Below are 15,053 nucleotides of genomic sequence, written 5' to 3'. Positions count from 1 at the left end.
AATAACTGGCATATTTTTTTATGGACAGTTCGAATCTCTACTCTGACATCTCTTTCAATGCAAGAAAAAAAAGAGAAATAATAGGATTTATCAAAAAAAGAAAAGATCATAGTACGTATTACGAGTAGTACCCAAGTCTCTTTTGGTGAGTACACAGGAAACCCTATGAAACTATGAAATGGAAAGTGCTCAGGTAGATAGTAATTATGCGATGAAGCGATGACGGCATGGCCATGGATGTACGGAAAGCAGATCGTCCACATATAAAAATAGAAAAATAAAAATAATTTAATTTATCGAAAAACTAATGAGGAAAAATAAAAAAATAAAATATTCAGTCCCTTCCCCAGTCGCACATACACCGGAGTATTTTCTGAACTCTTTTGGGTCCTGTTTAGCTATAAATGGGGAAAGCACTCTTTCCTTTCTTGAACACAAACTGGTCTCTTTCTCTCTCTCAAAATTATTTTTCCTCTTCTTGACTTGTAAGTGGTGGCATTTGGTCTAGAGCTCTCGGACCTAACGCGGGTCCTGACCAGTATCCGGCAAGGTAAAGAACAAAAATCCCATCAATTCCAGTTCTCTCCTCTTCTGCAGGTCTGCATGTCCATGAGCTAAGGCTGTTGGGCTTTTAAGGGTTTTTTTCCTCACCTTAACCTAGATCTGTGACAGGTGCTTTTCTAGGGTGTCTGCTTATAAATTTCTCCAAATTTAGTAGAAACGAGGAATTTTGCGGAAACCCATTTTTTTCCGTGCCATGCTGTGCGATTTTATGTGCCTTTTTTTGATTAGTATATATGAGAACGTGAATGGTTTGGTTTGATTTTTTGAGGGAGAAAGGATGGCGAGGGAGAAGATCAAGATCAAGAAGATTGACAACGTGACGGCGAGGCAGGTTACCTTTTCCAAGAGAAGACGAGGGCTTTTAAAGAAAGCGGAAGAGCTTTCTGTTCTGTGCGATGCTGAGGTTGCGCTCATCATCTTCTCAGCCACCGGAAAACTCTTCGAGTTTAGCAGCTCAAGGTATTGCATTTTTACTTCTGATAGTACTTTTGTGTGCAGGATATATATCACCCTACATTTTGATCAATATTTGACTTATCTTCTAGCATTTCCAGCTCTTTGGTTTCGTGTTTATGTGTTTTTGTGTGTACGTTCTTGTGATAGAGAGAAAAAGGGGGGTGGGGTATTATTCGGTCGAGGTCAAGTTTGGAGGTTCAAGACTACCTTCATAACAAGAAAAGCGAGATCTTTGCCGAAATCTCGTGCTTTCTGTGAACAGAAAGCCTCGTATCGTACACATATTCGATGTTATGAACTTTTAAGGGTTTTATATAGGTGTTCAAGCGATCGAAAAATCAGAAGCCAGCAAGGATCTTCCCTGATCTTTTAGATTTAGCCTCCGTCTTCATGCAATAACAGTTCTAACTTTGTTGGTAGTTGCAGCAAAAGGTGTTTAAACCACGTCGTAAGAAAAAGACGAAAGTCTCGATCAAAAAAACTTCTGGGTGTTTCAGTTTTATGCGTTTTGGGCTTTTACCGTACGAGATGCCCTTCATGATCATGCCATACGATTTCAGGATCTTAAGTTATTGATGTTCATTTTTTTCAACGTGAAATCCTCTCATCACATATTAAAGTGTCTTGAGACACGTGCCCTCAAGTTATCTCCTTTCTCAATGATCTAATCTTCGGGTGACTTTGTGGTCCTTCCGATCAATTAGATAGCCAAGTGTATCTCCGTGGTGTACCGAAAAGTTTGAGCTTCGTGTAGCCTTTTCATGATTATCTTCCCATCTATACATAGTTTAGCGTGCGTGATGCATGAGTGTAATCATCTTAGTTATGTGTTAGATAATAGATAGGTTGGAAGAACTATGTAAATGTTACTTGATCATGTTATCTGAGGTTTTTTTCTTTTTAATCGAAAATGGTTAGATCACTGCTGACTTCTTCTTGTTGGTTTAGCAGAAGTCTGAAACTTTTTCTGTTGGAATATACCTCCAGTACCGTCGTGAGCTATGCCCGTAGAATACTCCTCTCTGATCTAGTCTTTTTACAGCAATTGGTTAGAAAGGAAGATATGTGTTTGAGGACTATGTATAGACGCCTAGAGACATATAATAAAGATAGTTTCGCCTTATGAATTGCAAATTAAATCGTGTAAGCGACACCAATATAAGTTTTATCAAATCTGATGTAAGATTGTTTAGCCAAAATTAACGTGGTCCAGCCGTTCGTGGTTTTAATCTATTTTGGTTTGATGGTGGTACCAATTTGCAAGTGAACTACTAATTAAGAAGCTTCTTTTGCAATCATGTAGTAATTACTAGTGGTAGGGGTTAATTGAATTGTGTTAGAAAACCAACCGAGGAAACGGTTAGTATTGGAAGAGGCGATCTATATTCTCAGGAAAATGAGTTTGATCAAAACGGGAATTTGCTGAATGAGTAGGAAAATTGAGGAAGAATAGTTTTAGATTGAGTCCAATCATTAGAAAGTAACCAAACCGTCTCGATTGATATTTAGTAGAGAAGAGAAAGTGATCTAAGATGGTTCAGTTTTATATAATAAACTGATGGTTTGGATAGGATAAGGAAGACACTTGTTCAAGAGGGTGGAGTGTATAATTGCCAATCATTAACGTATGCTTTAGGTAGAGCTATTGGCAGGAGAAAGGATGGCTCAATAAATTTATCTTTGATGAAGATCCACTAGGAAAATGAGTTTGTTTTTGTCGAAAATAGTCATTTTTGTCTCAAATAATCTTTCACAAACATTTGTTCTTTTTTTCTTTTATTTATTTTTTGTTTTTTATTTTAGTGAGATGAGAGCAAGTATCTTGATCATCCGCGAGACAAAGGTGAAAAAAAAATCTTGAAGGTAGAATGGCTAAAATTTTCAAGTTTACTTGAAACGACAGTGGCACATAATTAAAATAAAAACTAAAGATTTGTTTGGTGAATGTCAACTAATAATAACCACTTTCAATTTCTCATTGCAATTTCTAGGTATGATATAAGGTCTCAGATATAACTAATTAGCCTTGTTGACATTGTAATGAAAGTAAAATACGTGAACCATAATGTTTTAAGTTCTATAATTGAGGTTAATCAAGTTAATTGCTCAAGTTTGCAGAAAATTATTTCTTAAACAAACCTGCACAGCTCTTACTCGTTATCATGTCTGAGCTCTGTGATTAAGTACATAGCAGTCATAGTACTGACTAAGTGATTCGGCTAATGCTTTATACTTAAAAAGTCCTGTGCTCCCAGTTTCTATATAGTATAGCTTATGTGGTATTTACTTTCATTAATTTAAAGCTATTTACGATCACTGCAATAAAACTTCTTATTTGTAGACAGCTATTTCATGCGAAAATGACTATCTCTTGTTAAAATAAATTTGTTTTTGTTGCAAATGATACGGCACAAATGGTTGTTTTCTTATAGTGAATTCAATCAAGCTGCATCGATCTTTACACATTGGTGACATTCTGTCTTGGAAAGACATGATTTTTTACAAGCATGACGCGAATGTTGTTATTGGCATTCGAATTTGCTGGGGAAAAAAATGATCTTGACATGATTATGTATAGCAGTTCCATCTTGGTTGACATAAACGATCAGCAGAAATTAAGAACAGTTAAAATTAACAATAATGTCGACATTTGATCATAAGAACATTAATCTAATGTCGTGGCTTTGATTGTCAGGGAGCATGTGAAGTAGTTATATTAATATTATTACAAAGACGAGAGCTAATATTTATAGATACTGTACCTGATCCATTGTTAAGTTCACTAAATAGGATTAAATTTCCTAGCAACAATCAATGGATTAGGTGTTGCTTCTCGGCTTCTTCATATTCTTCTTAGAACTTATTCGCCACTGTCCTGCATAATTTGGTTAATTTCAACAAAAGTTACAAAATCCCAATTTACTCATGGAATGATCCAAATCCAGCAAAACAAAAGATTCTGTATGTAGTAACGGTCCGTTTGATGCCAAATTATTCTATATCAAGATCTAATTTGGCTTAGTTTGGGTGGCTTAGTTTTGAAGACAATGGTTGCATTAAGGATGATTGAATTGATCAATGTTTACATATGAGTAATTTACATTGTTGAACAATCGGCCTAGCCACAAACTTTCATCGTTTGAGGAGTTTGTGCTTGGGTTGGTTACAGTATAGCTAGTCAACTAATTAGTTAATTGTCTAAAATAGCAAGAGAAGTACAACGCTTAAGAAAGTACTATTTGTAATGATTGATATACTGTTATCACATGTATAAACTCATTGATTATCTTATTAGAAAGACATAGATAAGGTCTCAACTTTAGTAAGAGGTACTGAAGCCCTTTCATCCGGCTTGGCATAAATCATCACTCGGATTAGAGCATTCTTATTGGATTATCCAAATGCAAATATAAAATTTACATAATATGACATTAGAAAATTCTTCTTCTAATAATAAAATTAATATTATAAAATTAATGAAATATTATAAATTTAATAATATTTTTTTTATATTTTTTTCTATTAATTTTTTTTTCTAAATTAAGAGTTTATATGGAAATATATTATTATTTTTTATTAAATAATATGGAGAAATAATGCATGAGAAAGAATGAGAATGGGAGGGAGAATAGAGGGAGAGAGTGTGTATAAAGATATTATTTTTTATTCATTTGGATGTGAAATAGTAACAACAAAATTTGGTTGCAAACCTTAATTTTACTGTAGCTAAAAGTAAAAAATTTTGAAGTTAGATAATCTAATATAGAACATTTTCAAGTTCTATTAGCTAAATTTTTCATTGGATTTGCATTTGCATAATCCAATGAGGATGCTCTTAGTAAGTTCCCGATCGACTTTTTCTTTTGAAAATTGATGATCGGATGCCTTGAATTAGCTGGTTTCATCTCTTTATAAATAACTAGGGAAGACACAAGGATAAGAGAGTTCACTAAAATATTCAGAGTTTGATTAACTCTAGTTCTTTTTAATTCCCCCGCTTATCAATTTTTTATGTCATCTATTGTAATTCTCGCATTATATTAATTTCTCATATCACGAGTATATGCCTTTCTCCTACCTTAGCTAATTTACTCATAAAAACTATATATTTTGATATATTCTCTCAGCATACGAATGTGGAACATTGAAGGTACTTAATAAACTTTCCTACCCAGCTAATTGTTCAGTGTTCAGCTGATCGATTTTATGTCAACCATAATTAAATTCGCTACACAGCTAATTTCAAGGAAGTTGAATGATGAATGACCTTTCCCACACAGCTATAATTCATTTTTCTTGACATGGTTGGTTGACATGATTGTCCAACACATCTTAATTTATTTATGGTGTCAATTGGTCATATCTGAAATTGGTATGGCAATTTAGGTTCGGCATCTCTTCAAAAGTTTGTATTCAAATTTGAAGACCATAAATGATGTGAACTAAACTTTCGAAGTAGCTTTTACAATATTTATTAAATATTTAATTTTATAAAAAGAAATCATATGGAATGTAATAAATGGTGGAAGTAAATTTCTCTACATGTGTTTATCTCAAAACACCTGAGCTTGAGTGAATAAGAATTCTGAAAGGATTTTTTTGGTCATTCGTTACATTTCCGATCGATCAGAAATTGTTAAGAATTTAAAGTATGGAGTTCTAAATGGGAGATTAACTTTCTCCAATATATAGATGCATGCATGCTAAAGCAGATAAAAAATTGTGTGTATAGTCATTTTTGTGTACTCTACTGATGTGATTGATTGTGTATTAAAAAAAATTGATCCAATCAATCATATCAGTGGAGTGCACATAGAGCATGCAAAAATGACTGTATATAGCATTGCTCAAAGCAGGTGGATTGATGTTTTTTTTAATGTACATAGCCTGGCGTACGGCTTCAAGGCAACCATTAATTTTTCTATCTTATGTCCTAGAAGTTCACTTCTTTCAGTGGGTCGATCATCTTCTAACTATGTTGTCCTTCTTGTGAAGTATGAAGGATATACTCGAAAGGTATAATTTGCAATCTAATGGCATTAAACAAATGGATCAGCCATCCCTTGAACTGCAGGTAATTGCTAATCATATTTCAAAAATTACCTAAAAGATCCGATTAAATGTTTGCAAGGACTCCTGTAATGCTCCGTGCTAATTGACATGGAGGAAATGGTATTTCATATAAATTGTAAATCCAAGTCAGACACGGGAATGTTGCTTTTGTTTTAGGCTTTATGCTTAAAGGAGGTCATCTGACCACTTTTTTCGTTATTTTCAGCTAGAGAATAATAATCACATCAGATTGAGTAAGGAAGTGGCAGAGAAGACCCACCAACTAAGGTATCAATAGTTGCTAAAGGATAATCTTTCCCAGTATTTACTGATGCTAATTTAGACACTTTTTGCCTGCAGGCAGACAAGAGGAGAGGATCTTGAAGGGTTAAATTTAGAGGAATTGCAGCAACTGGAGAAAATGCTTGAAGCTGGACTTAGCCGTGTGCTTGAGACTAAGGTCGTTGCTGGTTCCTTTCTGTAATATATATATATCAAACCACGTAAGAATATTATATGAAGAATCGTGTGGCCTTCCTCTTTCTTTCAGGAAGAACGGTTGCTGACTGAGATTACTACACTTGAAAGAAAGGTTAGTAAACTCTTTATATGATTATATCCAAGTTATTGTATTACGGAAATATGTTAAGAGTGATTAAAGACATGGTTGAGTTGTTGAAACAGAATGGTACGTAGTACGTGTACCTATATGGACATTCGTCAAGAAAAAACAAGGGAAAAGTATGGGGTTCTCTTGAAACCGATTAAATATTCAAAAAAAAAATGAAACCGATTAAATACTTCTAGGCTGTGTTCTGAATCCATATGTGGCGCAGTCCCTCGAGTGAAAATGGTTTTAGTCAGACTGGCAACTGGCGAAACCTACGCACGATGTGTTTCATTAGAGAGAGATGTCTAGCTACAATGAGAAGTCATGAATTGATGAGAGAATTATTTCGTTCTTAACATGTCATGGACCTAACTAGTCTTGGTTTCAGTTTGGTTTATTTTTCTGAGATGTTGTAATTCTCCTTACCAAGTTCAAGTTTTAATGCTTCCTTTGTTCACTCTTTGCACTGGCTACCAAATGCAGGGAGCTCAGTTGTTAGAGGAGAACAGGCAATTGAAGCAGAAGGTAAGAATATTTATTTGATTTGCTTTGTTTGTTTGTTTTACATGCTGCACAAAATGGTGGATGATATTTTTGGAATGCAGATGGTGATGTCTTCCAAGGGAAAAAGACCTTTTCTTGTGGAGTCGGACGTCCTGGTCCAGGAAGAAGGCATGTCGTCGGAATCTGTCACCAATGTCTGCAGCAGCAGTGGTGGCCCCCCTTCTCTAGAAGACGACAGTTCTGATACATCTCTCAAATTAGGGTAAAGCAGTAACAACACCCAGAAAAATATTTTCTTCTTATTCTTTTTTCCACCCATATTTCTTAACAGTAAGTAGTGTAAGACGAGCTGGCGTCGAGACATAGTTTCAAAAGCATTGCCCTTGCATGCTGGCGTCTTCTCGATAACATCTATTATATCGTAGCTTACATCTTCCTTGAATTTCCTGCAGGCTCTCTCTTCTCTAGTTGAAACTGAAGGAAGATGGAGCAGGCTCATGCAAGCCTGGAGTCTGGTCATTTCAAGATGTCACCGAGTTTAATTAAATTGTACAAGGAACTAGTACAGAACTTGTTCCGGTCCCTTCAGTATGTCATGTTATTTCTCATTTGTACGTAATTGTTCGTGTCTGCTCCTTAATTATTCGTGCCTGTATGCATGGGAATTCTATCTCTAAAAACTTTTTAGCTATTTGAGACCCCGAGCTCTCAAGGTTGCGTGCGTGCTTGCTTGCTTGGCTATTCCTAACTTTAGGCGGTATCGAACGGCCTATCATATATTACGACTTTCTTGTAATGACCCGGCGGATGATCCCATGTATACGTGAAAAGCATCTAAAAGGAACCTCGAAATCGATACCTTAATCTAATGAGGCCGTTTGTTGTCTTAAGACATATATGCAATAACTTCCTCCGATTCCTTGCTGCAACGGGTATTAAATTAATTATCCAAGTACATTAATTACAGTGGAGATGTGGTCCAAGAACTTTCTTCCTTTAGAGCATAGATAATTTGTGTGGATCCTGTAAACACCATGCAATGTCTCCTGCAATTAGATGGTGTTGCCCATGTTAAGATATATGTTGGAAAACAAGTTTCGGTGTTGTCTTGCGCGGATTCCTTGGAATTTATGCTTGAGTTCTATTATTTAGAGTAGAAGGGACATAGACAAATAAAATGGCCTTAATAATATTTGTTGAATATGTAATGTCATTTGATAAATCCACTCGATTAATTATAATTAATATTGTTAAAAGTTAATCTTATGTCTCTATTTTTCCTCTCATTTTAGACTTCCAAATTAAAGCATGATCTATATCCTTGTCTTCGTAACTGCTAAGGGAAATTGGAAATGACACGTGCTTTCCCTACCAATCAGTTTCTTGATCATGATCTATATCCTTGTCTTCGTAACTGCTAAGGGAAATCGGAAATGACACATGCTTTCCCTACCAATCTGCCTACTGCTACTTCTGGGGCTGCAAATGAATGAAGTAGCTCGTGAACAATTTGAGCTCAGCTCGTGTATATTCGGTTTATTTAATAAATGAGATGATTAATATATGTTTAAATATTAAACGAACTAAATTTTTATAAATTTGGCTCGACTTAGTTTAAACTCGCGAACAAAACTCGTATAAGCTCGACTTGACTCATTTGAGCTTGTTTTCAAATTCGTAATGTTTTATAAATATGTGTTCTATATATTACACATTAGTTATATTTTATATACTTAATTAAATACTATTAATTTATTTATAGTTTACCTTATTTAATATAGATGTGTTATGTTTTCAAAATGTATATAGGATAATTTGTATAATAATATATCATACAATTACAACTATTGATTTATTATCTTATCTATATTTATTAAATAGTTTAGTTTATTACGTTTATATTGTGTATTATTCTTTTAATTTAAACTATATGTTATTTTTATAAAAATAAATTATATCATAAGAATTTTGAATCAAAATTATTTGGTTGAATAGTTAAAATGGTTTTAAGGTTTTTTTTTTGTATATTTTTTTAAAAAATCGAGTTTGAACTCGAGTCGTTTGTTTAGTTATAATTCAGCTCAAGTCGAATTTGAACGAGATTAATGATTACTAGACCTAGTTCAAGCAATGATATTCAAGTTTTTTTAAACTCGAATATTTTTGTTTGAATTTGGCTTCATTCGATTCATTTACGACCATGGCAGCTTCTTTACTAAAGTGAAATATATGTAAATCGCTAGATGGAAATGTCGCACAGTACGTAGTTGTAATAGAACCAATAAGCAGTAGTACAAGGTTGACATATGCAAGTTTATGCATAACATCTTTTATATAATGAAATATGAAACATTAGCAGGTTTGTTTTTAAAATTTGTCTATAAAGTTAAAAATAATAAACATATAATTATTTTTTATAATTTTAAATAAACAACATTAATAATAAACATGGTTAGGGTCTGTTTGGTTAGTGAGAGTGTCTTATTTCATTTCATTATTATAATTTTTTCAAATTTTTACATAAGATATAATAAATAATTCAAAATTTTCAAATCTCAAAATATAATATTAAAAATAATCTTTTAATAATATTTTATATAACTTTTAATATTGATCTAAAATCGTTTCATCTCATTGCTCAAACCACACCTAGACGTTGGGAATGTAATTTAAAACTCAACACCTCAAAAGTTTAATTAAATCATTGAAGAATTGACTGACGTGGGATTATGGGGTAATTTGTTTAGTTTGGTCTGATTTTATATATATTTTATAACCAAACTAGTATATACTGATTTTGAGATTTGAAGAACTGATATCGCACCGATTACACCCATAAACTGGTACTTTCAGTTTTACTCGTTCGGTCAGGTTTTTTTGATATATTATATAATATATAATAATATAGTGATAATATATTGTAGTATATTATAATTGTATTATAATATATTATATAGTTAAATAGTATTAGTATAACTATTAACAAATAGATTATAGTGATATAAGATTTTAAAATTTAATATTATATTAATTATTAATTTATTATACAATACAAAATTATTTTATATATAATTATATATAATATAAAACATATAATTTTTATTTTCTACAATATAAAAAAATAAAATATATATATGAACTGATCCAATATTACCGATTTTGATCAATTTAAAAAAATAAAATAAAACCGATACTAAATCAAACCAAATCTATCAGTTCAGTTGATTTTTTTAAAGATAAATCTAGTATGCTGTCCCATTATTACCGCTCTAGTTGATTGCTCGTCAATTTTTTTTATTTAATAATTAGTAAAATGATTTTAAGTGTATTAATGTATTTTTTTATTCTTTAAAATTATTTAAATATGTTAAAAAAATTAAAAATATGATAGCGTAATAATAAACCATACTACTCAAATTGCAGAGTATCACCTCTCTTTCTTTTACTCCTATAACAGCGGTGGCACTTCCTCTCTCACTTCTGTAATTTGTTTGTCGAAGTCTGTCCAAACGCAACTGTATGTTAGGAATGCAATTTAATGCTCGGCACATCAAAAGTGTAATCAAATCATTTAAGAATTTGACTTACGCGGGACAACAGGAGTAGCGTTTCATCTCTTCTCCCCTCTATAATTTATTTGTCGAAGAGCTTACCGACGAAGCTATCTTTTAAAGAAAATTACAAAATAATTATATAAAAATAAACATATAAAATATTTGATATATTAATTCCATAAATAATTTTTTATTTTAGATTTTTATCTAATTATTATAATTTTTTAAATTATTAAACAAAACATAAAAAATAATACAATTTTTTCTAATTTTAAAATCAAAATAATAATAAAAAATTATATTCTAAATTTTTTTAATTTTATAATACTTTTATTTAATTTATTCTCTTTCATTCTTTAAAACATAATAAAATAATTTTACTATTATTTACAAAATTATATATTATTTGATTTTCCAACCTTTCCCAACCGTCGTAATATTATTATTAAAGTCGGGAGATATAAAGAAATAGTAAAAAACTTTATAGCGGAAAGGGTCCAATTTGCCAATTCGTTGACTCCGTATTTACATTTTTGGTCTGAATAGTGGATGGCACCGTGAGGAAGGGAGCACGAACCATGTCATCAACGATCTCAAAATCGTACGCTCTCCTCAAACGCGTATGAAGCACGTTATATTAATTTTAGTATGATTAACTAAATAGATGAAATATCCTATTTCTTTCTGTATTGCGTAACGTTAGATTTATTGACAGTGAAAAAATTATAAATTTTAGATGTCATACGATTTATGAGTTCGATCACAAGTAAATCGATTTATTTTCAAATATAATGATATATTTTTAAGTTTGCGGATTATATTTTTGTGTATATACACACTAGTAGTGGGGAAACGTTCAGTGTAAAAAATATATATTTAATTACATGGTAATTCGGGAAAAACATATATTAATGACAAAATATAAAGAAAAATAATAATAATGGATTATAAGAAATAAAAAATAGAAATAATGGATTATTAGAAGAACAAAAAAACTTTAGAAGAAGATGAAAGAAAAAAATTATAATTGAATAAAAAAACCCAACATGCATTATATATCCATCCAATCTAAAAAAAATTGATACAAGTTTATAAACCTAGTTTGATATGAGTTCCGAAAATAAAGTGAATTTAAATTATACAATATTACTGGTTGATGAACATGCGTCATATTTTTTTGTAAAATAGATGGAAGGTCCAAAAGATTTTATATAAGAATATCTAGTTATTATAAAAATTCATGTTTTGATTTATAATTCTATCATTTGAATGGAAATAGTTAAAAAATGTAATATTATGTTATTTCTGTAGTATGATTCGTAAAATCAATTACTGAATAATCTAGTGTCTTTTTTTTTTTTTGCAATTACATCAAATATCACTGCAGGTAATTGTAATGTACTATGTCAATAATTCTTTATAAAAAACAAAGCTTGGTCAGTTTAATTAATTCTTTTTTAAGATCTTTTATTCTGTATTTTAAATTTTTGTAGGTACTCTGGAATTTAAGAAAATAAAATATTTTGAAATAATTTTAAAAGAAGTCATAAGATTTGGACACTCCATTCAAATACTGATAATTAGTTTTTATTTAGTTCATTATTTAGCTTGGCTTTATTAATCTATAAAGTAAATTTCCCAATCGCAAGACTAACCGTTTTCTTTATTTATTTATATTATTTTATAATTACTAAGTTGTGAAGTTTATTTTAATATGTTTTTCTTGATATTGAGTATTGTCTATTATTTAAATTGTTTTCTATTTTAAATTATTTTATTGTTGGGTTTTATTAATATTTAGTTATAGTGTTTTTATTTGTCTTTTATCTATTTTTATTGTGCATTTTTATTTTGTCAGACCGTGCTTGCTTTAGTGTGTTTACTTATGTTTTGGAACCAACCCGTTTAGCTTCATGAAGCCCAACCCGTGGGCTTGCATTCAGCCTATTTCTTTCCCTTATATGACATCGTTTTGGCCTGCCCTTAGAGCTTTATTCTTTTATTCGCCTCTTGCTGCACTGTCTGCTATTTTCTTCTTTTCTATCTACGTCGTACCCAAATCTACAGTGTATCATATAGATCAACAACGAAAAAAATAAGAAAACAACCAAAATCAAAAGACACACGGGTGAAAATCAAAGGGAGAAATGATAGGATTTCGGTGCTAGGCTGTTACAGGAGGAGGCTCGTGGTGGAGGAGAGGTGAGGTGAGGCTGTGACGAAGAAGCTCCAACCCTCCCCAATGCACGAACAATGTGCACTCAAGCTCAACCCCTCCAGTACCTAGGTCTTACTACACCACTGCTACAACCCTGCGAGGCCATGCCAAAAAGAAGCACGATTTCACACCTAGTGCCTCAAGGTTCTCTCTAACGAGCAAATGTGCAGCACTGGTGTTGTTGCTTTCCTTAGCCACAAAGTCACTGTGAAACGTTGATAGTTGCCACAATGTTGCCTTGCACCTTTGTGCCTAGGCACTGATAAGCTTTGGACGTGAAGGACTCTGTTTTTACATGTCAAACCAAGGGAAATATTCCCCACCATGACCACGTTGCCAGCCCCCACCTGCACAGAAAGTGCCGCTAGGTGCCCGCCACCCCAAGCCACCACTCTCCCTCTCGATAAGTTCACACAGTGGGGCATGAGGAATTTGGGGAGAGGAGGCACGTGCTAGGCTATTGTAGGAAGAGAGGGAGGTCCGTGGGGAATGAGAAATCCTTTGGTGAGATGGGGAGCTGGTGGGTGCAACAGTTGGGCTGTGTCGATGATGTTCAACAGGAGGAGAAGTTAGGGTGGAAGAGGGGATCAGAGTAGAGATGAAAAGAGAGAGGGAGAGTGAGGAGATGGGAGGAAAAATGAGGGATTAAAATGTAAAATAGTAAAAGTCAAGGGATAAAATTGAAAAAAAAAAGTTAGACGAAAACATTGCATCACACATATTCGCACTTATATATATGAGAGGCGTTTAGGGCCGGTGGCACCTATAAGTGGTGTTTATCGGAAACCAATGGTGAGCTAACACGTAGGCGATGGAACTTGTCAGGAATGAAGCCGCGCTGCAGGGGATCACTCTCACCCTGCCCCATCTGTGTTCACCCGTACCCTGTGTTTCGAGTTTCTCTCACCCCCCATCTGTGTTTCGAGTTTCTCTCACCGGTCTTGGTCTCGGTCTCTCTTCCGAGTATTCCAGCGACGACCCCCAATCGGTGCTACTCGGTCGGCGACCCCAATCGGTGCTACTCGCTACTCGGTCTCGGTGCTACTCGGTCGGCTCGGTGCTACTCGGTGCTCTCCCTCCCTCTCCTTCCCAACCACACGTCGTCTCCCCCTCCCTCCCTCTCCTGCAACTGGTTTACCCAACCACACGCCGTCTCCCCCTCCCTCCCTCTCCTGCACGCCGAAACCCAACCACACACCGTCTCCCCCTCCTCTCTATCTCGCATCCCAGAAACCGAAACCCTAGATCGACCGAGTCCTCCATAAAACCCTAACCCTCACTCACTCAACTCCTCCATAAAACCCTAACCATACCTCAGCCGATTGAAACCCAGGTTGTAACCCTCCCCCATTCGAGTCACTCCTCCGAAGGGAAAAGGTAAAAAATTTTGATTTCTTCATAGACGTATTTGTTGTGAAGTACTGGTCTCAAAACAGAGGTATTGTTTCCCTCTTCGAATTCTGGATTTTTCATTTCCGTGATATTGTTGTATAAAATTATTAGTTGATATTACTTGCCTCATTTGCCTTTTTTTGCTGTGTTCAAACTCTTTCTTTGTAGAATTTAGTAATAGATCTCTTGATATATACCTTAGATAGATAGTGCATGACTAAGGATAAAATTTAAAAAAATAAAAATGCATGAAAACGAAAACTCTGTTTTTTGAAAAAAAAAAAACAAAAAGTGTAAGCAAATTGCTCTGAAAAGAGTTAAAAAATTCGGAATGGCACACCCACTTGGCATTGGTTTGATCCAAAAGAATGGATTATCTCAAATCTTTAGAAGAGGGAAAGGAGTCTAATCAAAGTGTAAAGCATACATGGACGCCACCCTAGGAAAGGCAACTTCAGGTCTACTTAAAATGCATCAATTCCCCCCTCCACCCAATAGGAATGCACATTTGGTGATAAGAATTCATTTTCTTGGTAGGACATAATCAGACATTTTTTTCCATCTTTCCAGCATGTTCAATTTAATAATTTGCCTTTTTTTTTGCTGTGTTCAAACTCTTTTCTTTGTAGAATTTAGTAATAGATCTCGTGAACATATACCTCAAAAAGTGCCATGCCTTCATTTGACATGCAAAATCTTGCAC

General features: G+C 33.6%; 1 protein-coding gene across 3 annotated transcripts; it reads left to right on the top strand.

Moving 5' to 3' along the window:
- Nucleotides 1-349: 349 nt before the first annotated feature.
- Nucleotides 350-7,884, top strand: LOC122317398 (MADS-box protein SVP-like). Of its 3 annotated transcripts, none has more exons than XM_043134474.1 (9): nt 350-550; nt 833-1,023; nt 6,016-6,094; nt 6,299-6,360; nt 6,433-6,532; nt 6,623-6,664; nt 7,166-7,207; nt 7,288-7,448; nt 7,639-7,884. In XM_043134474.1, exons 2-9 carry the CDS (start codon nt 842-844, stop codon nt 7,652-7,654), a joined length of 684 nt encoding a protein of 227 aa, XP_042990408.1. In that variant the 5' UTR covers nt 350-550; nt 833-841; the 3' UTR covers nt 7,655-7,884. The 3 variants fall into 3 exon arrangements, with proteins under 3 accessions (XP_042990408.1, XP_042990409.1, XP_042990407.1); XM_043134475.1 differs by having other exon boundaries at nt 350-672; nt 841-1,023; XM_043134473.1 differs by having other exon boundaries at nt 351-550; nt 841-1,023.
- Nucleotides 7,885-15,053: the final 7,169 nt, after the last annotated feature.

Source organism: Carya illinoinensis, chromosome 7, assembly GCF_018687715.1.
Source record: "Carya illinoinensis cultivar Pawnee chromosome 7, C.illinoinensisPawnee_v1, whole genome shotgun sequence".
In the NCBI taxonomy this organism is placed as follows: domain Eukaryota; kingdom Viridiplantae; phylum Streptophyta; class Magnoliopsida; order Fagales; family Juglandaceae; genus Carya; species Carya illinoinensis.
Note: the sequence above shows the minus strand (reverse complement) of the source record. Positions and strands in the feature narration are given on the sequence as shown.

Excerpts from the sequence above, each read along its gene's own strand:
- LOC122317398 (XM_043134474.1), top strand. The coding sequence starts at position 842 with ATGGCGAGGGAGAAGATCAAGATCAAGAAGATTGACAACGTGACGGCG. Across the intron at positions 6,361-6,432 it reads GAGAAGACCCACCAACTAAG|GCAGACAAGAGGAGAGGATC; the intron begins GTATCAATAGTT and ends TTTTGCCTGCAG. Across the intron at positions 6,533-6,622 it reads GCCGTGTGCTTGAGACTAAG|GAAGAACGGTTGCTGACTGA; the intron begins GTCGTTGCTGGT and ends TCTTTCTTTCAG.